Source organism: Phymastichus coffea, unplaced genomic scaffold (assembly GCF_024137745.1).
Source record: "Phymastichus coffea isolate CEN01 unplaced genomic scaffold, Cenicafe_Pcof_1.1 PCOF00051, whole genome shotgun sequence".
Classification (NCBI taxonomy): domain Eukaryota; kingdom Metazoa; phylum Arthropoda; class Insecta; order Hymenoptera; family Eulophidae; genus Phymastichus; species Phymastichus coffea.
The window spans coordinates 550,772-574,779 of NW_026706862.1; the positions used below are offsets into that span (position 1 = coordinate 550,772).

At 35.4% G+C, this 24,008-nt stretch overlaps 1 protein-coding gene across 2 annotated transcripts in view; it reads right to left on the reverse strand.

Moving 5' to 3' along the window:
- Positions 1–24,008, reverse strand: part of LOC131665447 (nuclear receptor subfamily 2 group F member 5-like) — a 134,810-nt gene that overhangs the window by 39,753 nt on the left and 71,049 nt on the right. Inside the window, exon 2 of one of the 2 annotated variants that reach the window (XM_058937327.1) lies at positions 23,757–23,900. The exons of the other annotated variant lie outside the window; for it this stretch is intronic. Within the exon in view, the coding sequence (XP_058793310.1) occupies positions 23,776–23,900 (125 nt within the window). The 3' untranslated portion in view covers positions 23,757–23,775. Of the gene's footprint in view, positions 1–23,756; positions 23,901–24,008 lie in introns of those variants that run through there. 2 annotated transcript variants of the gene reach the window in all.

The following is a 24,008-nucleotide window of genomic DNA, read 5'->3' on the forward strand; positions in this document are numbered from 1 at the left end:
ACTTTATAAAAACAATAACTATCATAATTTTTATCTTCAATTAAATCACCACACATGTGTTCATTTTTAAACAAAATATCTCTATGAATTTCTACTTTGTTTTCTGTGGTTAAAATTCTGAATCCTTTTGTACAATCGTCGTACCCGACAAAAATGCCTAATTTTGATTTAACGTCCCATTTCTTTCTACAATTCTTATTTATATGTACATAAGCTTCTGAACCAAACACTCGAAAATATTTGATATTACATTTTCTATTATGCCAGATTTCAAACGGCGTTTTGCCTTCAATCGATGTTTTGCGACTCCTATTTAATACATAAGCAGCAGTGTTGACAGACTCGGCCCAAAGCTTTTTCGATAGATTCTTAGAACATAACATCGTGCTCGCCGCCTCAACGAGAGTGCGGTTCTCGCGCTCCGCTTTGCCATTCTGCTGCGGCGTATATACTACACTACGTTGATGCTTGATGCCACGATCAAAAAGAATTTGACTCATCTCTTTGTTTACATATTCAAGGCCATTGTCTGTTCTAAGAATGTTTATTTTCATTCCTGTTTCCTTTTCAAGTCTTTGCATATAATTCAAAAAATAATTTTTAACATCACTTTTATTCTTTAGAAAATATAATGTCACATAGCCTGAGAAATCATCTTTGAATTGTAAAAAATATCGCGAACCGTTTATTGAATTTTCCTCCATAGGCCCGCAAAGATCTGAATGGATAATTTCGCCAACTTTAGTTGTTTGATTTTCACTACGAGGAAACGGAGCACGATGCATTTTACCGAGAGCGCACGCATCACAAAAATCATAATTCGCATCACCTTTCAAGTCAATATTATTATTTTGTAAACAAGATTTTACTTGCGGGAAATTTTGGTGCGCCAACCTCTCATGCCACAGCTGCAAGTTGTTTTTATTTTCAATGGATTTCATATTTCTTTCAGTGATCAGCAATTCTTTCACAGATTCAACTTTGATATTCATAGTGAAAATTGCTTCATCCCAATCTTTAAAACCAGTTACTATGACTTTATCATTTTTGTAAAACGTAAATTTCGTATTATCCGATTGAAATAACATGCCTTTTCTAAGCGCGGAACCCATGGAAAACAAATTATACTTAATTTCTGGAACATACAAAACATTTGCAAGATAATTATTTTCCCATTCATTTCCATTAAAGGTCAGTACATTTATATCTCCTTTTCCGACTGCATATACAATTCGACCGTGACCAATCCGTATTGGCACTTTGTTTATAGTTTCGTATGTTACAAACCATTCTCTCTTGTCGCACATATGCTCCGAAGCACCCGAGTCGAGCAGCCACGACGTTGCACGTTCTGGAAGTCCAATTGACGACGCCAGCAGTTCCCCCACCAACGCGCCTCTCTGCTTCGATGCTCCCGGGCCAGCGTCGTTCTTGTTGTGACGAGCGTCCTCGGAGTTCGATGTTTTGGAGCGTTCATTTCCAGGAAGATGCCAGCAGTTCGGTTTGATGTGTCCACTCTTTCCACAGTGCCAACACTTGACACTTCTGACTTTTTCCACGATGACCCTCGGTGTTGCTTCCTTCTCGGTAATGATCATTCGTTCGGCTTGCTTGTTTTGGATTACTCTTCTGACTTTTTACTAAGAAAGCATTTTCTGCGACTTCTTGACTTGAAATGCGACTTTCTTCGATAATCAACCGATCCGTTAAATTCTCTAACGTCTTTTGATCTGCGGCAGCTGAGTCCCAAGCCGATCTGAAGTGGTTGTAGTTTTGAGGAAGAGTCATCAAGATTTTTGTAGTCATCATTTCATCAGAAATTTCTTCTTTCAATGCTCGTAACGTGTGACACAAGTCCTCAATTTTTGATATGTGTGTGGCGATATCATCGTTTGGATCTTTGGTCAACCCAAACCATTTCTGTTGAAGCACGTGTACACTTGTGTCCGATTTGCTCTTATATATCGCATGGAGCTTGTCCCACATCTCTTTTGAATTTTTACACGTCATGATATGCATCATAGGCTGCTTTTCGAGTGAAGTCACAATAAATTTTTGAGCGATGCCATCCTTTTTCATAAATAGTTTCAAACTTTTCTGATAGTCTGCCACTGCGGCAGCTGCTGCACCTTCAGCTAGAGCGTCCGGCTTGGCCTCGGTTTCGTTCACAACTTCGAACACTTCATGAGATAATAATAACACGCGAACTTGGAACTTCCACACACTCCAATTTTTAATGTTCTTGAGTTTCGCGATTTTCACTAAATCCGTTTCCATCTTTCTTTACGTTTCTTTAACTTTGTTCAACGTTTTTCCTTCACTTTGTTCAACGTTTCTCTTTTCGCACTAATCGCACTACGGCAGGCTGAGAAAAATTTCAACACTTTTCACTTTAATAAATTGGAGCCTGGGCCCATAACCTGTTCAATAATTGTGAGAACGATAGCAGGCTTCAGTGAATAAACTTTATTAAAGAAAGTGTACAGTGGTACATGAATTGTGAGGACGAGACTTTAAGACGTTAAGCGTCATCTCAGATGAATTGCCCAAGCGAGAGTGAAGGGACCCACCGCGCGCATTAGAGAGCAGGGTGAAGAGAGAGCAATAGATGGCGTTGCGATTAGAAGTATAACTGCGGTTTTCAAATATATCCTTAACAAAAACATTATATTGTAACGTCGGTATAAGATAGTAGTCAGTTTCGGAGCTAGCTTCAAGTTGGCAAAATACAAGATTTTACTCTTCCGGTGATGTTAACAGACTAAACTCGCAGGAATTATTGTTTGATTTGCATATAGTTGGGCGCTGGCACAGATAGAAGGAAAAAATACGTTTACACTCGTTATCAATGAAATATTTGCTTACAAAGGCATGGGTAGTTTCTCCCTGTCACAGTCAGGTAATCGCTTTGTGGTCTAATGAATTTAGCGACTCGGCTAGTTTCGCTAAGATACTGAAATACTGGTAGTGAATATAATTTGAAACTCTGCGGATTACTGCTTGCGACAAGGGGAAAAATTACTTCGACAATGATGTTCTTACGAAAGTAAACTACGTTAACTTCTGCATTTTGTTGTAGTATTATGATATTAATTTTCGACATATGTATTGGCAACTTTGAATTAGTATTTGCCCTGATAGTTTTTATTGCGTTTAGCAAAAATTGCGGATTGAAAGGAAATTGTTTGTTTTGCAGGAGTTGACGTAATTCAGTTGATATGTAAATAAATTTACGTAACATGTCGTTAATTTCGGCTAAAATAAGGCTAATATGTATAGAATTATATACTGGGCTCATTGAGCTAGTAATGAAATCTGCGCGAGCTTTTCTAAAAAGCAAAAGATTTGTTTCTGATTGTAAATTATTTTCGGTAATATAAGATAAGTCATACTCGCCCATGTTTTCGGTCAAATTACTCTCGGGCATATACAAAACATCTTCAAGAGCCTTATCGGCGTGTTCGAGTAAGAGGCTGTCTGGCGATGCTAGGGCATCCCATCTCCCGTCGGGTGTGTCAAAAGCGTACGCGTTGAGAGAGGTCCTGACTGCTTCGTTAACGTGTTGGAGTTTTTTTGTTTTTTCGTAGGCTGTGTATATAGAACTTTTGATGACATCGTTTACCTCGATTGTCTTGCAAGCTCCAGATATTTTTTCCAGTGTTTAGGTGAAATTGCAATGTGAGTTAAGTACTGAGTTGACGTCACGAGTGGTGATAATATTCCATTTTTCTGGATTAAATCGTATATTAGGTCCTTTTCCAAGAGCGATTCCAGGTTTACTATCATATTACTTTGTAGTTGGATCGTTTTGGCATATAACGATAGTTGGTAGACTGATGAACAGTACTCTGGGTAATAGCATTTTGCTGGTATTAGCTGGAAGAGTTGTTTTTTTTTTTAATTTTTGTCTAGCGTTGACAGCGATTTTGTTAAAAAGCTGAATCCATTCCCAATTGTCTATTTGGTCAAAAATGTTTATTAGTATGACTGAGGAGGTGTTATAATTTCTACGGAGCAGGAGTGGTGCCACTCGTGGGAGCGTGTCAGAAGGATCATTAGTACTGGGTTTGAGTAGCTCGCTGAGCATTGTATTTTTATCTTGGACGTCGCGATGATGACTCTTGGTGTAATGTGTCTGTGTAGGGGCGTTTTTGTTAGTGCATTTTTCAAAGATATCTCTTATCTCTGCTATATACTTCATGGCTATGTGTAAGCAGTTAGAGTAGTGTTCATGAAATTATTTTAAAGAACGAATGTTTTTTGTTCGGGAAGGTAAAAGGCTGCTAATGCCGGTTGGTTTAGAAAATGAATATATAGGCAATTCGAAGTTGGATGATGCTTGCATGATGTATGCAGTCTGTGCATTTAATGCATCGTATGGCATATGGTGATTTGTGAGGGCCGATGATTTTGACGGAGACAAGGTTATATGATAATTGTTTTTGTATGGGTAGGGCCCTATGACAGTTTGTGTAAGTAGGTGAAAAGTTATTATTTACGAAATAAGTAACTTCTGCTTCCATTAAGTTTGGTTTGTTATGCAATGCGTTTTCAGTACGAGGTACTTAACTGGGGGGTGATTGTTCATTAGTGTTATTTTTGTGCATTTTTGTGGAATTTTACGGAAGGAAATTGATAACAGGTAAAGTCTTTCGGTATTTAGCAGCTGGTGGCTACTGCAATGTATTGTACTTACTTGTTCGATATCCTAAAAAACGAAAATAATGTAAAACAGTTGTTTTTTGTGTAATGTTCAGTGTTGTTATTTTCTAAAAGACTCTGATATGGGACGGATCGAATTTTTTTTTCATGCGATCGATGTCTAATAGATTTTTTTCTATTTGTACGGCATGTAAGCGTGCGTCTTGTAATTTATCGTAAAACGTAAAATGGCAAACGTAACGTCTGATTTCATGTTGGAGGCCCTTAATAAAAATGTAAATAGCTAATTTGTCTCAGTGCGCATAACCAGTAATTCTTGGTAGCATGTTTCGGCCTTTCTAGATTTGACTTCTGCAGGTACGCATTTAATAATGTGTACTACTTCACCCGCCAGCATGGCCATGTATCCAGATTCTCTCATTAAATAATATGCTAAAAGGTCCGGTGATAAAGTGGCAATATTTAATGCATTCGTAATAACCTTTCTTTCTAATTCGCATTGCTGTAATAGTACATCATGGTATAATTTTTGCAGGTGATTTTTAATATACTTTTCAACGAAAAATATTTAAGAATTTACATAAGTGAAAAGATCCAGATCGTGCATATTTTTAACTTTATTAGAAATGAAATGTTCACCGAGCCGATTTTCTAATATGAATAATCTCGGGTGTTCTGTTTTAATATTTTCAAAACCGCACTGTATCATTCTACCGAGATCTTTGAAAGCAAAAGATATATCTTCAGAATCTAATACAAAAAGTGGTCTTCGTTCATTGCCGATCTCTGTTACTTTAGTGACGGGTCCTGAATTTATATTAGTATACTTGCTGGCTTGGCATTCCTGAGACTCGATTCTGTCCCAGAATATGTATCCGAATATGCTATCAATGCAACGTTCTTCGGTAAATTGACATGAAGTTCCGGACTCGAGTTTAATTTTATTTGTTTCCAGCGTTACGGAATTAAATCTTTCCTCGAGTGATACTTTAACATAGCCAGTAACGTGTACATTGCTGAATACTCCGTAAGGATCGGAGAAACTTCCCGCATTAGGGCATGTGCCGTCTGGGGCAATGTATTCTGCTAATTCTATCGGGTGTACGGTTGTTCGATTTATCATTAAGTTTTGTACTAGATTATCTCCGATCGTCATTATTCGATAAGAGTGCATTTTAATGCATTCTTCTCGTGTTACTTCCTTAATGTATTCTATTTTGGAAAAAGGGGGGACCATTCATAAGAGCGTGCGCCGCATGTTTTGGCTGATCGTTTGACCTCTATTTTGCAATAACGAACTTTTACAGTTGCAAAATCATTAAGTTGGAGGAGGGATATTTCAGTTACAGTAGAATTGATTAGCGGATTAGGAATGTTGCATTCAGCAATATCTACAAGAGAGAAGGTAGTGAAGTTAGTAAAACGTTGAAAACAATCGTAGGCTATGAAAGGAGTGACTATTTTGAAGTATTGTTTGAAAAAGATGCTGAGAATTACTGCTTTCATCTAAAACATAATTTTTCAATTACTACTTGTTTCGATGTACGATTTTTTTAAACGATTGGCGTGGACTGTTCGAGTTTCTTTTTCGTTTATTTTTATTTTACTATTTTCTTTTTCTCCCACTTCTAAGACCAAGTAGGGACCGGCAAAGTGACTGCCTGTGAGTTTATGTGGCTTCGGGCCACTTTTTAGAAAAACCCATTGACTGACTTTGAATTTGCTAGGATTTGTTTTTTTATCATATTGTATTTTGGTTTTTTCATTAGATGTTATTAATTTTTCTCTAGCTATTTCATGTATATTATGTAATTGTTTGACCAAGTTTTTCACGTAGCTTTTGTAGGTAAGTAGTAAATCTTGCTCTAGCAGGGGCTCTGCGTTTGGTAGGCGTGGCTTACGAGGGAACAGTAGTTCCCATAGTGAGAACTAGTGGCTGCTGTGCCAGCTTGTATTATAATTAAATATAGCAAGTTCGACATACTCGTCCCAATTTTTGGTCTTGGAAGCGAACATTTTTAGATATTCAATTAATGATAAATGAATTCGTTCAACATTGTTAGCCTGCGGGTGATAAGTCGTTGTAGTAATATGCCTAATTTTGAAGCGATCTTCAATACGTTTCGTTAGTTTTAAAGTGAAGTTAGTGCCTCTGTCACTTACTATGACCTTAGGTGCTCCAAAGGTACATATTAGTTTTTTAATAAGGTTATCAGCTACAGTATTAGCTGTTTGGTCTGACATAGGTGCCGCTATGGCGTATTTGGTAAACGTGCACATAAAGGTAAGTAAATAAGCGTTTACCATTTCAGTAAGTTCGAGTGGACCTACTACGTCTATGCTGACCTTTAAAAAGAGAACTGGCGGAGTATTGGTTATGACCATTTCTTGTTTGACAATATGTCTATTTAAACTGGCATGGTAAGCATTTTTGGATGAATTCTTGCACATCTTTTTTTAAAAGTACCCAGTAGTATTTATTCTTGATACGTTTGTATGTTGTATTGCAATCGTTATGACCGCCTATCGCTGAACAGTGGGCTTCTTTGATTATTTGTTGACCATGCTCGATGGGGGTGAAAACAATATGTCCCTGACATACTATAATCTTGACTTCAGAAGGACCCAGTGTATTTTTTATCATTCGTAAAATTTCAAAGAATTCGACGAGTTCAATTTTTTTACTTTGGGCTATACTGAAGGTTTTACTTTTATTTTCAGTTAAATTCATTACTAATTGTTTCAGTGCCAGGTATATACGATACACTCCCGCCCAATAATCTTTGCCCACCTGAGAACAAAACGACTATAACTTTGAAACTCCATATCTCGGCTGGAAATACACCTACAGAGCTCTGCGGGGACTCATTTGAAAGGGTTTTTCGAGAACTTTTCAATGGTGTATATTAAAATCATGCTTAGATATTTCCCTTGCAGATAGAACGGCGAATATCAAAACAAAAATTACGAAATTTTTGCTTTTCCTTTAACCGCTTGCCATTTCGAGAAAAAAAATCGTAGAAAAATTCTAAACATAGCATTTTTTAGCTCTTTTTCTGCACTATCCAAAACACTCATTCAAAAATAATTTTCGTCTAAATTCAGCGATTATATGAGCATTTCATTCAAAAACAACATCTATATTCATTGCTCTGTATCTCGGAAAATTCGAATTGTAGAAAAAAATTTTCTTGAAAGAAAATCCTCTATTTTGTAAGTAGAATACGTGAACGAAATTTCATAATCATATGAAAACAATTTTTTTTCAGTCGTAATATCAAGTAGTCTAATTTTTTCAATATTTCACTTTGGAATAATAAAACAGATCATTTATACTCGAAGCTATTCTATTAATTGTAGACAAATTTTAATTGTATGCAAATCTCGATCAACGAAAAATCTAAGTAAAAAAATTAATCTAATCTACCAAAACTGACATAACTAATGATTAGTGAAAAAAATTTTTTTTTAATGTTGTTCTAATCTTCTAAAAAATTGTTTACCATAGTAACATATTATTGAAGTATGGCACCGAGAGATTTTAGTAAACGTTATCAATTTATTGGATTTCACATAAATGGTAAAAGCAATCGTTTCCGCGGTCTACCAGAGCGCTTCTTGTCTTCAACACTGCCACTACTTTTAAATTTATTTACATTGTAGTCTACGGTTCGACGAGGAATATTGAGAATACTAGTAATCTGACGATGCTATGTTTAGAATTTTTCTACGATTTTTTTTCTCGAAATGGCAAGCGGTTAAAGAAAAAGCAAAAATTTCGTAATTTTTATTTTGATATTCGCCGTCCTATCTGCAAGGGAAATATCTAAGCATGATTTTATGCATGCATCCCAATAATAGATAATGTTTTCATTAAGTAACGTCGTGAGTTCGGTAGGGGAGTTGACTGAGCCTTCAAGCATCACGTTTTTTAAAAAGGTCATATCCTGTTTTGGTTGTCTATCCTGTTTAAATTTTTTTAAAGTCTTCATGATGCGTATTATATTGTGTACCAATTTTATTGCCTTCGGAGCAGTACATGTTTTTGGCAACTGTAGGATAATTAGTATGTGTGTCTGGTTCTGTTACTGGTGTATCCACTTCCTGAGAAGGGGGATTCTTTTTCTGACGCGGCAGGAAGGACTGCATGGCTTCCAGATATTTGGTACTTGGTGTCGGCTCCTCGTGCGTCGCGTGGTCATGGCGTGCATATTTCCTGGCCTTTTGGTGTCATCATCTTGTTGAGCTGTCAAGACCAGTGTTCGAACTGGATGTTACCTAGTTGCTTGCAAATTCTAATTGATCTGTTCGATTTCCTGTATAAGATTTCGAGAGAGTGCGCCTACATTGACTTCGAAGCGCCTTTTTTATATCTGACTTCGAAATTAAAATTTTGTAGCAATAGTCGCTGATGAGTTACTTGTGAATTTTGGTCTTCTATCGAGTATAAATGTACGAATGGTCTATGGTCAGTAATGATGATGAATTTTCGGCCGTACAGATATGGTCTGAATTGTGCAATACTCCATACTAACGCTAATAGTTCGAGTCGAATAGCAGGGTAATTACTTTCAGCAGGTATGAGGGTATGTGAGATATATGCTACAGCGTGTTCTCGCTCTTCGTCATCAAATTGAAAAAACGACCCTGCGATTTCGATTTTGGATGCGTGAGTGGTAAGAAAAAATGTCCTTTCGAAATCCGGGCATCTGAGCGCCAGAGGTTCACATAATTTATCACGGAGTGTCTCGAAAGCTCCTTGCTGCTCTTCCGCCCAAACGAACGGCTGGCGTTTCTTTAATAGAATAGTAAGTGGTTTAGCGATTTTAGCAAAATTTTCTATGAATCGTCTAAAGTATCTTGCCAGGCCGAGCCATTGCTTAACATTCTTTGGCGTGCGCGGGACCGGGAATTCTTTCATTGCGCGCAGTTTGTCGTTGCACGGGCGTAGTCCATCTTCCGAGATTATATGTCCGAGATATTCAATTTCCGGGCGTAGAATTTTACATTTCTTCGGATGAAGTACCAGATTAGTTTCGCGAAGGCGTTTCATTAATTCGATGATGCTCTCGCAGTGTTCGTCGAATGTTTTAAAATATACGCAAATATCATCGAAAAATGCTACTACATTTTTTAAGTCTGATACTAGTATATTTATTAGTAACAGAAAAACTGGTGCGCTAGTTTTCAGTCCAAAGGGCGGGTGGCAAAACTGATATAGGCCTGACTCGCATTGCAATGTCGTTTTATGCCTGTGTTCCTTTTTTAATGCTTATCTGATGATATGATGAATACATATCGAATGATGAGAATAGCTGCGCACCGGCCATCCGTTCAAATAAGTCGACAGGTAGAGGGACTGGGAAGTTGTAATCCGGAATAATTTTATTTAGCGCACGATAGTTAAATACAATACCGCGCGGTTGCGGTTCGCCATCTTTCGTGTTTTTTTTGGGCACGCAAAAGACTGGTGCGCAGTATGCGCTAGTTGATTTTTCAATAATCCCTCTTTCTAATAATTCCTGCATTTGTTCATTTATAAATTTACTGATTTGTGGGGGGTGCCTAAACTGTCGGAGTCTGATTGGTACTTCGGAGGTAGTATAAATCTCGTGCTCGATAATACTCGTGGCTCCGAGCTGTCGCCCTTAACAAAAAATCTGTCCCTGTAATTTTTGACGATTTCTTCAACCTTTGTCCGTTGATTTTGTTTGATATGGTCCAATTTAATCAAATGAAGTAACTGTTTGACTTTTTCGACACGATTATTAATTTCTGGGTTAACAATTAGTGCTACGCGACGCGCTCTAGGTACTTTTCCCCTAATAATCGAGCGGGCTGTTAATAATGCATTTAATGCATTACTAACTACATTTGGTTTTTGTAAGTTACTTTGTAATTTAATAATTGAATCGAGATATCTATTTAGTATTTCGAGCAAGTATATGCGATCGCTATTTATTTCACATTCTTTATTATTTAAACAACTAATAATACTGGTAGTTAATTCTTGTATTAGCGGATAATCTGATTCTGATTTTTAAATCATTTCTGATGCTTTGTTTAAAGCCTAGAGTAAATAGGATTCGTTTTACAGAGTTTGCATGCGTATGCCAGAGTTACAGATACAGAGTTAATTTTTTTTGAGTTCTCGGAAAGGTCGTTAACAGACAAGTTGTACAGATTGTCGGACTCTGATTTTTTTGTGTTTCTTGGATTTTGGTTTTAGACAGCTGAGGTGTATACTCTTTAGAAGTCAGTGTGTCATTCTTTTTTATGGCATCGTCACCATTTTTTTTACATGGGTTTCGTATATAGGCGCGTTCGTCCTCCGAGTTTCGACCGCAAAGTCCGGCAATTTCCCGCTAGGGTCGTCGATCTAATAGAAGAGTTATCGCCAGGCTGTGCCTGTCCTTCGTTTGCGAGAGGTATCTGGCTGGGTACCTGGTTAATTTTTTTTGCTACGGGAATAGTTCCAATGTAACAGGATTTATTTTCGGTGAGAATTGGGAAAAACAAATCGTTAACTTTTAAGAGATTCCTAGCGTAATCAATATGCGCTCTGTACTTTCTTAATGACTCGCTTCCTATTACACCGTCTTCTAATATAGGAAAATTTTTCGGTACTAGGTGAAAATCTAGTACAAAGTTATGAAAGGTTAATAAAATTTTTCCTAATGTCGGGACCTTTCTTGCAAGATCCCTCGTTGTTCGTATCTGTCTAAAATATTTATGTGGACACCGTCTGGTTTGCTTGAAATTTTTAGTAGTGAGACTGCTGCCCCAGTGTCTACGATGAAGCTAAATTTTTATTTAGTTGTATTTATTTCAAGATGTATTATGGGTCACTGACTGTTAAGATGCAAAAGGATGACTATTTGTGCGTATGAAGTTTGAGGCACTGTATTTACAGGGGTTTCCGGGCAGCTCCAAGTGTCTGGAAACCCTTGTGTTTTTCCGCTTGATGCAATTTTTGATTTCTGCGTATTCGTTTTTCGCAATCATTCTTCCGGTGTCCAGCTTCTTTATAGTAATTAGAAATCAAGAAATTAGTTTGTTGCAATATTTCTTGTGAATTTAAATTGGATGGGGCGCTTATTTTTACTTGATTTTGGGCGGCCTACTCTGGCTGCTGGTTGGAGTGGGGACTCGTGCTATTATTAGCTGCCGCGCGAGGCTCCGTCCATGGCTGCTGTTTGAGCTGCTTCGATGCTGTTGCATAGTTGGCCGAGTCTGATTTTGATTCTGCGGTATCCGATACCAACAGTCTTAAGCTGTGTGTTTTGGCTTATTACAAATTTGGCATATGTTACTATCCTCCGCTTTCATTAATCGAACCGGCTTTACTTTAGGTTGGGTTAGCGCTCTTACGGTTTCGGTTATTTCCTCAGGTTTCTGTATGTTGTATTCTCGTTCATTTACTATTGCTTTAGTTGTGGCTAATTCTAAATTCCCGGCTTCCCCCATATGCGCCTTGATGATCCAATATAAACCGCGGATGAAGAATTTTACTTTATCTTTTTCAAGTTAGCTTTTAAATCCAGCATCGTTTCGATTTTCCCTTACTGCTGCTTCCAAAAGTTCATCAGCTACTGTTTTTACTCTATTAGAAAATGTGATGACATTCTCACCACGTTTTTGTTTTAAGATTGCTAATTCGCCTGTTAATTAATTACAAGTTTTTGCTGATCCGAACAGTAGGTCTAAAAATTTAATGATTTGTTCTACATTATCAAACGTTTTTCCTTGCACGCTTTTATGTGCCTCATCGCTTAGTTTGATTTTAATTAACTTGGTGAGATCATTTTCATTGACTGTCGGGACTATGCTGCATGCCTCTCGACAACCGTCGATAAATAAGGTATGTTGAATCCATCGAATTTAGGTACGAAATTTACAGCATCTTTCAAGCTAACATTTTTTATTGGTGATACTATGTTTTTTGTGGAATTCATTAGTCCTGTTCTGAAAGTCCCCGGCGTATAATACGAGGTAAATGGGCTGCTTGTAAAATTAGTTTTGTTTGTTGTGGCAAAATGTCGAGTTGGAGTGAAATCAACTTTTTCCGATTTATTATGATTCATTTCTGATGATTTGGAAGGGGATGGTGTATTAGTTATAGATACGTTTGTAGTGGGCGCGTTGTACGTGTCTGAATTTTCAGTTGCTGTTTCGTAAGCTGTTTGATTTTCAATGAGTTCAAGTACTGGAATTTCATTTTTATCTAATTTTAATTTTTCGTAGTTTATATCCATAATAGCATTGAGAAAGAATGCTGGATTTTAATTTTTACTAGTCATTTCAATGAGGATGTCGAATATTAGGTCATCTTTGCATAGAAAGTCCAATGGGTTTGTATCAATGTAGTCTTGTAAATTATATTTAAATCTTGGTAATTCCTCGACTTGGGTAATTTGCTTTGTTTCGGCAGGTGGATGTCTTTGATGCAGATATGCGAGACATTCTGCAAACGTAGGTTCCCTGTTTGTCGCAAAGTTTCATTCTATTAGTATTTTGAGTGTAATTAGTTTTCGTTCCTAAGGTGTTTCCACCATTGTAATTTTTTTTGCGATAAGATCCTAATTATCAAGAATGAGAGGCCCCTAATTGTTATGTTTAGACGAGGAGATGTTATGGCTAGACATAATAATGTTTAAAATACTATCGCGTTGGTAAAAGTTGGATCTTAGTTAGTCAGGAGTTAAGTGGAGGTTGGTTAAAGGGATAGCGTCTTTATTATATGGAGTGTGTTTAAGTAGATAAGTTAGTTTCTTACCTTGTTAGAACTGGACTTCAGAAGAGATTTTACGAAACAGCCTGAGGTATTTGCACTTGATTAAGATTTAATGTTGAAAGACAAGTTTATAACACTTAGCAGATTATAATTTCGGTTCAGAGTAACCGGGTAGCGAAACTTAGAAATAACTAAATCGTATAATTACGAGTATGATTATTAGCTTGAATATGAGCCGCCGCAGATCCTGATACAGTCTTTTTATACCATAGGCTGATGTGCCCCTCCCCTTCTTTTTGCCAAATTAATATGCTGTGAGTAATATTCGCGGAAATATTATGGAGAACGTGCTTAGCCTAATCTATCTCGCTAGATAGATAGACAAATGTTCCCGGGAGGGTTGATACGATAGGGAGTTAAAATACCGATACCCGATTAGTTACCATAATCCGTCATGTGTATTTTCGTGACACTTAATTACTTATCATGGTTCGTCACTCACGTTTTCTTAGTATCGACGTGACATTAGGCTGGATGCGACATCCCTTGTACCTTGCAGTGTGATTCCCTTGGAAATTAGCGCACTTCATTTCTATTATTTTTTCTTTAGTTATGCTTTCTTTTGTTGTATCTTGTTTTGTACATTTGCCACACTGTATTTTTGAAATAGTAATTTTTTGTATGCCTGTATTCTTGGTAGTTTTGACATTAGCGAATGGCTCTTTTAACGTTCAAATTTTATAACAGTATTGAATAATCTGTTCACCTTGTATATTTCTTGGTTTTTATAGTCGTGTTCTATTTCTACAATGAAAAGTGGTAATAGAATCTTGGTCACTCAATGACGGATGTTACAGGTATTTATTACATTGTGCTGTATTGCTCTATGACGGCTTTAATTTTATCAGTGTTGTTAACTATTAAGACTGTCTGATATAACTTGTTATCATCAGATTGATTCTTGGTGAAAATAAAAAACAACAAATCTTGAATGGTTGAGTTAAAAAGACGTTGACTTAAAACAGAAATGAGAATACTGCGACTAATTACTTTGTTATTTCACTAGAAAAATCTTTAGGAAATCTTTAGAAAATCTTTAGAAAATCTTTAGAAAATCTATTGGAAAAGCCTCTGGAAAAACTTCTGGAAACTATCTTGTCTTGAGACCTGGTCCTGGTAGTCACAAGCGATTTTTCCGGAAAAACTTCAGGAAAAGCCCTTGAGAAAGCCCCTGAAAAAGCCACTGGAAATGTCTCTGAAAACTCTTAATTTGGCAGCAGGCACTGGTAGTTAAAGGTGAACCTCTATTCCTGATAAAAGGCTAAAAGGCTTCAGAGAGATCTGAAGCTGCTTGAGATGAATAGCCTGAATGATCCGGTGCACTGATCATTACTTTTGCTCAGGGCGCTCAGAGCGCTTTCTTCCACCATATCACATTTTAGAAGAAGAAACAATATGGTCCATAAGGAGTCGCCATCTGATGAGTTCTGAGATTAATTTTGGGTGAAATTATGACATCAAAAAGGATTTGATTCCAGTTGCTATTTGTAATCCAAAATATAAAATAAGTATCATCAATAATGGTGTTGTGAGTTAACAAGAAGCAAGAGTCGACCTGTTGTTGTGCTTGAGCAAGATAAGAGACGATGTCAAACATTTACTTTTAATGTTTGTAAAGTTATGACGTCACAACTGTTTACCATGGATTCATCGATTTGAGCGAAAAAGTTGCCAGCCATACAAAAAACTGATGTTGAGGGAAAAATTGAGAAATGCAGGCCGAGGCCTGAACAAGTGTCTGTTGATGGGTGTGTACCGCTAAGCATCACTTTGAATCCCTTATCTTCTTTACGTTAATACGTGTAAAATTAAGTTTTCATACTTTTCAGTACTTTCAGATTAAGAACCAGCTATTGTCAATTTAGATAATAAAAATTTACGAAGTGTTTACTAGGTGGTATATAAAAAGAAAGATGATGAGGTTATATACTTTGATAATTTTAGCGATCTTTAACCTTATATAGATTTATTACTCTATCTTGAAATCAAAAGAATTAAATATAACTATATGAGATATCAAGATTTCAATACCTGTAACTGTGGATAACATACGAGTACCTACTACCTTCTGCTTCAAATTGTTGTTTCCATAATGTTTCGTAATTATCGCTCGCTACTTACTTGTTTGTGTTTGTGGTCTATAGTATTAAATGCGTAAGACTTACTTTTTCCTCTCTTCCCGAACTTTACTGCTTCATCTTTATAGTTAAAGTTAGTTATTTCTTGTTCGTATGAATTAATTAATTCTTCTAGGAAATCTTCTCATTTTCTGTTTCCGTATATTAAATATGTTATAGATAAATTCTATTTTCATTTATATATAGTACAATGTCTTTTCTTCTTCAACATTATCAGAATTTAGTAGCTGAATGGAAACTTTGTTTCTCCATTATTGCCCCGATCAAATGTCACTAACATTAAGGTTGTTACATCTTTTGTATCAATAGGTATTTTATAAATGTATATAATATTTCATATGTACAAATAGTGGAAAATTTGATTCGAAAAGTTACGCAATTAACTTTTTATTAGAGACTTTTTGATGATAGTAAAATAATTACACAGGTCGACAGATTTTAAGCCCAGAGATTAAATCTAGTGTATACAAAAAATTTCCATACACTGAATCTAAATCCGAGCTTAAAATTTACCATAGACGTCAGGTTTCCGAGATATTCTAATCTAAAAGTACATCCTAATCTAAAACTCTTTTTTTGCTATATTTGAACTCTTCTTATATCGCGAATTTTAATTTTACTATGAATCTGGAAAAAGTGTTAGAAATAGGTCTTCTGCTTCAAAATCCACTACCCATTTTTTTAAATTACATTTTTGTAAGGTCATATATCATACTTCGAAGAAGAGAAAATTTCAATTTTTAATGGCACTAAAATACATCGAGAAAAATATCTCAGGAGTGCGATAAGAGATTATTGCTTCATTTGCAGATATTAATTTAAAATATAAGCTACTCAGACAACATTAAACGAGTACAACGAACGAACATTCGAAATGGCGGACTGTATGTACTGTCAGAAACATCGGGTACCGAATAAATTAAATCAACCATTTACGAGACCTTCGATAATCACAATCCCGTTATTACATAAGTTTGAGCTATCATAACCTCAAAACATCAACAGAAAGCTTTAATCCATGATAGGGAATACTCTAATAACAACTCCATAGAACCTAGGGTGTAACTCCAATAACTCTAAAAATCTTAAGATCACGACAGGTTAACCTGGAAACTTAAACCCTAATTTTTTAAAACATAATAGTCAATTTTCCATTTTCACAATTCTCTCAAGTTAATATTTGCGTTTGTGGCATGTACAAATCTTTCCTTACAGATCATGTTTAGTTGCGAGTTAACGGTTCGATTTCCAAATGAAAAAATTCATTCACTGATACAAATCTTTCCCCGTTAGAGATCACGTTTGAGTGGCCGGCTAACGGTTCGATTTTCAGATAATGAAATTCGTTCACCGATACAAATCTTTCCCTATTAGAGATCACGTTTGAGTGATGGGCTAACGGTTGGATGTATAGGGTGGTTATAATGATTGAATGTTCATAGAAACAGAAATTTATCAGTATCAAATATTAAGTTCAAGGGTAGCAACTGAATTTTTCCTGCATTCTATTATTGAGTACTTTTAACTTTTCATTTCATTCATTATTCATGTTAGATTAAATCCAAATGTATTACTGATCCATTCTATACTTAGTCGAATTTATAGATAGTTACGTAAATTTTATTTTATTTTACATTCAAAGAAGAACAATGAACTTAAGAACTTCTTGTTTTGAAAATGTCAGTACATTTGGTTATATTTGCGAAAAGTACGAAACGGAATCTTGTCGTTGTTTAATTAATGATCGGATAAAAACTTCATATTTGAAGTGTTACGGATCGTCGATGAAAAATTTGGGTTAACCATGGGTACCTATGACAATTTACAATACTTGTAAAAAAAACTTATCAAAATAGGAACAAAAGAAACTCTTTCAATGTGTTATACTAGAACCAACTTCTGGCGTGCAGTACAGGATCACGATACAGATTGCTACTTTTGTCATTTTAATAGGCATAGTTTTAATAGTTGTAGCAAAACTTGCACAGAATCATATATCCTGATATGAAATGTGTGACCCCAGCCAAAATTGTTGCTAAAAGTTTTTTCAAAGAAAATTCATTACTCATAATTATACGAATTTGAGTCTGCCTCCGTGGTATACGTCAATGGGCGGCTCTATAAATGAGTATATCAACACCAATCGATAATGCTGAGCCGCCAATAACATGGAATCTGTATTTAGAGTAGCCAATATGGTAAACTTTACTGCACATTGGTAAAGCGAACACTAGAAATTCCGTCTATCGTAATGGTGCTGACCACTGATTGGATGTGTCCATGCTGGGAGAAGGGAATGAGCTAGGAATTTCCTAGACCACCGGATTGTCGGAGCGGTATGGTATTGGATTAGTCGAGGACGGATTACTGATCTCTTCAACCTCGAGAAGTTATTACTCACAACACAAGATTTTTTATATACTTAATAAAAAGAGAGAATGATAAATAATACGACAAAAAATAATATAAAATTTTCAGTGTCACCTGCGCAAAACGCCGCCCACTCACACGAGTCTCACATGCAGCCCAGAATACCAAAACGGCGAAAGCCCCATTTCGATGAAGAAATAGTGAATATACGTGATGACGCGATCGACAACAGACAGATGATCGAAAGCCTCCAGACTATTCACGCACAGCTCAGACGCATTGAAGTAGCATTGAAAAAGATGAAAGATAGGCCAAAAATACAAAGAAAGATCAGCACGAAGATAACAAAAAATATGTGTGCGATAAAAGAGGCGATAGAGATCGCATGAAATGAATACGGAAACAAATGATAGACAGAAAATACGACATGGCTTTTTTCACCGGGAAGTAATGCTAACGCAGATCTCTTGTGGAAAGCAAGTTACTTCTCTTTTCCAGGCGTTTCGTCGTCCGGCGAAAGAAAAGCAAGTTTTGGGCGCTCAGCTGGACTTCGAAGATCTGATGATTCCTCGCGATTGAGCGACAGATGATCTAAAACAGCTTGATCTAAGAGCTTCAGTGAATCTCGCTACGAGTGAGACGAGTAGGTAAGCGGGTAGCATTGGCGAACTACCATCACAGTCAAATCAACATAGTCCATGAGTATTTCACCTGATTTTTTATCACAAAAAATAATAATAATAAGAAGCAATCAACTGCGCGATATAACTTCTTTTGAAGAATTTTCAACTAAAAATAAAAATATTCTTATCCTATCCAAAAAAAACATTGTAAACTTAAAATATAAACATTTTCATTGGAATCAAATATCACGTACGGATGTGCGGTTTCTCCTAGTATTCGAATCTATAATAAATAATAAAGGTTAACACTGAAAATTTACAAGTTAGGTCAGATTTGGACCTATTTTAAAAATCAGACTTACAATAACTGACTTTTGAATTAAAAAGAATGAAAAAAATAACAAAACAAACACGAAAGGTTCTGAAAATTTGAGATTCTATACATGTTAACTAACTTCAAAATAAATTTCTTGTACATTTAAGAAAAAAATTGTACATCTGCAAAAATATTCATGTACCGAGTACAACTATAAGGTAAATGAGCACTATTAAGGTCGATTTGATGATCATTTTTCGAGTATCGTAACTTCGTCAATTTTTAATATTTTTGAAGCATCCAGGCATCATTTTTTTGTCTTTTCAAGATCTTTCATTTAAGATGTCGCGCGATTCAATCGATGCATTGGAACCAGAAATAGAGCCGTTCAAAGTTGGCGATTTTTTCAAAAATGAAATATTTCAAAGTGAAATTAAAAAAAACGTTTTTCTTTTTTTTTACCATACTAGATTTTTTGTTAGCTGTAACTGTGTAGAATATGGTACAAAAATTCGGGAGAGATATTATTTTATATTTTTTTATAAAAGCGTTTTGAAAATCGATAAATTTCACGTTTTGAAAAAATTTACAACTTTTTACCCCTGTCCAAATGCACCGATTGAGACGCGCAGCAACTCAAATGAAAGGTGTTAAAAAGATTAAAAAAATGACGCCCGTCTGGTTCAAAAATATTAATAATTGACCCAGTTACTATACTCGGAAGGTGACCGACAAATTGACTTTTTTTTTCTTTTATTAAGCATTCAAATCTGACATAAGATTTATTAGCTATACAAGAAATTTTTTTTTTTTTTTTTATATAATTTGGTCTGTTAGACATTTAGCTTACATTCTTTAAAGTAATCTAGAAGGTATTTACAGGCTGTTATGTTAGGTTCGCTTAGGATTATCGCTGTACTCATTGGTAGATACATGATTATGCTATGCAATTTTTCAATTAGCTTGTATCGTTGGTTATCATAAAATGGACATTGCCAGGTTATATGCTCCAGATCTTGGTTTGAGGTCTGACATTCACACATAGGATTGTCAACGATCCCAATTCTATGTAAAGATGCTGATAAGTTGTAATGATTTGCTCTGCAACGATTTATTGTGACGATAAGATCTCGCGGAAGGCTTTTACGCTCAAACCAAGGTCTGGAGAGTTTTGAATGGAAATTTTCAAAATAATGCTGCCCTTTTTCTGTGCCCATCTTATTTATAATGATTTCTATATTGTCATTCATAGTCTTTTTAAAATGTTCCTTTAAGCTTATAAATGAGAAATTTTTTTCCTCAGTCCATACATGTTCATTAGTCGCACTTTTTGCAGCTATGTCAGCTTGTTCGTTGCCTGGAATTCCGTGGTGAGAAGGTATCCAATATAATTGATTACATATCTTACCATTCATTTTCGAGCTTATCTCATTATATTTCTTTTTGATCTCAAAGATGAGTGGGTCAGTCCGTATATCGATCTTACAATTTTGTAAACTTTCGAGCACACTTAAGGAATCGGTAAATATCATTGTTGCTTTGTGAGGTACATTAGTTACTAAGTCTAGAGCATCGCTTATCGCTATACATTCGGCTGTGAAGATTGAGGTATAAGGATTCATTTTTCTTTGTATTACAAAGTTCAGCTTAGGGAAAATACATACCGCTCCTACATATTCATTATACCTATCATTACATCCGTCTGTATAAATTTCTATCATATTTTTACTGCCAATAAGTTCGTGAAATTTAGCTGCAGGATTCTTGGCTACCTTTATTTCGATACCAGTACATTTGTTGAACGGAATACTAGTCGTGATTGTTTCGTAAGTGTGCTCATATATTCCACAAGCATTTGTCTTATAGTAGGATGGGGTATTGTTTTTGAGAATGCACAGTTGAGTTTCAAATATTCTTTTTCGCTTTCTTTTACATTTGTGTAAAATTCTTTGATAATATAAGTTTATATTTTGGCTTACAAGGAGACTTTGATTGCTACTTATTTTCGCAAGATACATATTACAAAGATATATAGCTCTTTGCTTGATTGTTGGCAGTTTTGATTCACCTAATAGCACGCTTATGGAAGTTGATATACGGTAACCGAATGCTAATCGTATGGCTCGATATTGTATGTGATCTAGTTTTTTATATAACTCCTTGCGGATAGGATAATAAACAAAACATCCATATTCTATAATCGATCGGACGTAACTTTTATAAAACGTTATAAGTGTGGCTGGGTCTGCTCCCCACCAGGTCCCGCAGAGATATTTTAAAATATTTAGTGCTCTGTTACATTTATTTACTATATTGTTGATTTGCGATTTGAAAGACAATTTGCTATCGAATATTATGCCAAGAAAACGAACTGTTTCAGACGATTTTATTTTACATTCTTTGTTAATTGCTATATCTGTTTCGCCTGGGTTAATAGCTTGATTGTTAAAGTTGATGAATACAGTTTTGTGAGGAGCAAGCTCGAGACCTATTGCTGTTAGTTCGGCATCTAAAATTTTAATTGTTCTTTGTAGCGAATTTTTATTTTTAGAGTATAGGGCTATATCATCGGCAAACTGTGAGATAGATACAGTCTTTGAAACCTTTTTGAGAATGTCGGATACGTATATTATGTACAGTAGTGGACTAAGAACTCCCCCTTGATGAACACCTTTGTAAGTGTGTTTTATTTCTTCCGGTAGGGTAGAGTATACGAGTCTTTCGTATGTTAAAAATTTAATGAATTTAACTAATGAGTAAGGACATCCAATATTGGTTAGTTTTTGAGTCAAGTTTTCACTAAGAACGTTATCGAAAGCTGGGATGTCGCACGTCGGAAAATATCTAAAACTCGAATCTAGGATTCGGTAAGCATTTAATATATTCACTAATAGCCGTATGCTGACTCGTCATTACCACTGCCAGTGTGTCTTGAACACATAAACAAAAATAAAAATTGAATGATAGTGCGATAATTTTAATATTTCTGAGTAATTTTTATATCTACAAGTAAATTATACTAGATGTCAGAGCACTTTTTATAACTAATATAGACTACTTTTTTTTAAAATCAAATTTGAAGGATACCACGATTTTTACGCTATTTTTGTCGTATATATTCGAATTCTGTAATGAATTTGGCCAATGAATTTTCAGACATTAAGATAGTGAACATGCTTTATAATAAATTGTGATGAGGATATGCGGACAAAAAACACTTACTATTAGTCAGTTTATATTTTAAAACTACTAGCTATCCATGAAAAAATTTATTTCAATTATAGCGAGTTAAATTCAGCTTTTTATTACAATCATTTAGTTTCTTTGCTCACAAATGCAGTTATACATTCATCCGACAATGTAGTTACTTTAAATTTTGCTTGTCTGCTATCGACTGGCTTGATGTAGGGATACTGACGTGTATCATACACAGTTTGAACTGCGTTAAATCTTTTTTTCAGTTTCTTCTGTCGCTCCTCACATTCCTTGCTACTCACCCATATGAATCTGAAAAAGAAAATGAAATCAATGTCACATTTTCGTTTAATGATGTTGTTTCGTCATTGCTTCTTTAATTTTTATCATCAATCGCAGTGAATTTTTATTTGAATAAACATTGAACAGCCTTGAAAATTGTCTAAAATAAATTCTACTTACTTTGTAGACTCCGAATTCTTATCTAAGAATTTGAACATATCTTCGGGAGTGAGGATTTGCTTTTCTGGCAGTGCTTTCAATGATGCTTTTTAAGCAACGCATTTGGCTATACCCCCAATTCCATCAACTGCCGCTATTCCATGGCTTGTAGCACAAAAGTTATATTAAATGACAATAATTCCAACATCTTCCTCACGGTAGCAAATATTTGTAAAATTATTCCTGTAAAATATATTTTATGCCATGATCAATATGTGCACAGTAACTATCAAATATTTTTCTATGAAGTACTGAAAATGGTAACTTACTTATTTTTATATTGTGTGGGAGCACCATTTGCCAAGTAAATAATTTTTTTCACCCATGGGTAGCGTTTCTTAACAATTTTCAAAACCTTTTCCTGAAAAATATGGACTACATAGGCGTTGTGCTTCCAGTAGTCACTAATGACACAAAAACCTGCACATTCAATTTTTGTGCCATCTTTACCCCTGTAATAAAATACAAATGTACTATAGCTTGAACGTTATTATAATAATAAGCTTGAACAGAGTTCGAGCGATGAACGTATAGTTCTCAGCGAAGTCCATGTTCATTAAACCGGTATTATAATCTAAATTATCTCTGATGTACGTGTAACAATATTTCTGAGTTTCGCTAATATAATAATGTTTCCTCAATTATAAAATATCTGAAATTAGTCCATTATAAAAATCCTCTACATTTTCACTTTTCTATATTAGCGTTACTCGACTACCGCTATGCATCTTTTCTTTTTTACGATTAGTATTTATTTGTTCCCAAGCATAATATATGATGTAGTCAGTGGTTTTTATTAATTTCCTACATTCCAAAAACTCTCTTATATCATCTTCTCCTGGACATTCGGAACAGTTTCCCATCATACAATCTTTATCGTCGACAGAACAAACACAAGATTCTAATAGAAGTCTTAATCTAAAGAAGTAGAGAGTGGCCTCAGTTTCAATTTAGGATTTTCATGCTTCATGCACAGACTGACAGTATAGGTTCCTGGAGCACCAGCTAAAACACAGTCATCTGGACGCCAGCTAGCGAACAAGGAAAATCCAGGAACTTTCGTCAAATCATCCCGATGATCACAGACCCACTTATTATAAAGTTCTTTCAAAGTATAAAGCATGTATCTTTTAGTTCTTTTTTCTTTGTTTTTTGTTTTTCTATCCAGAACGTTGACTATTTCTTTGGCACCAGCATATGGTTGACAATTCTATTATCATTTCTGTAATACTCTTCTATTGAATCTAAGAGCTCTTCTGAATAGTGGTTAATTTTTTTCCGAGGTGGGTCTAACAGTACTCCTGAAAATATATTTATTTTTAATTACTAGAAATATGAGTTATTTTACAATAAAATAGTAAATTTTCAAAGATTGTCACAGAAAAAGAAAAAAACATTGTATTCATGAA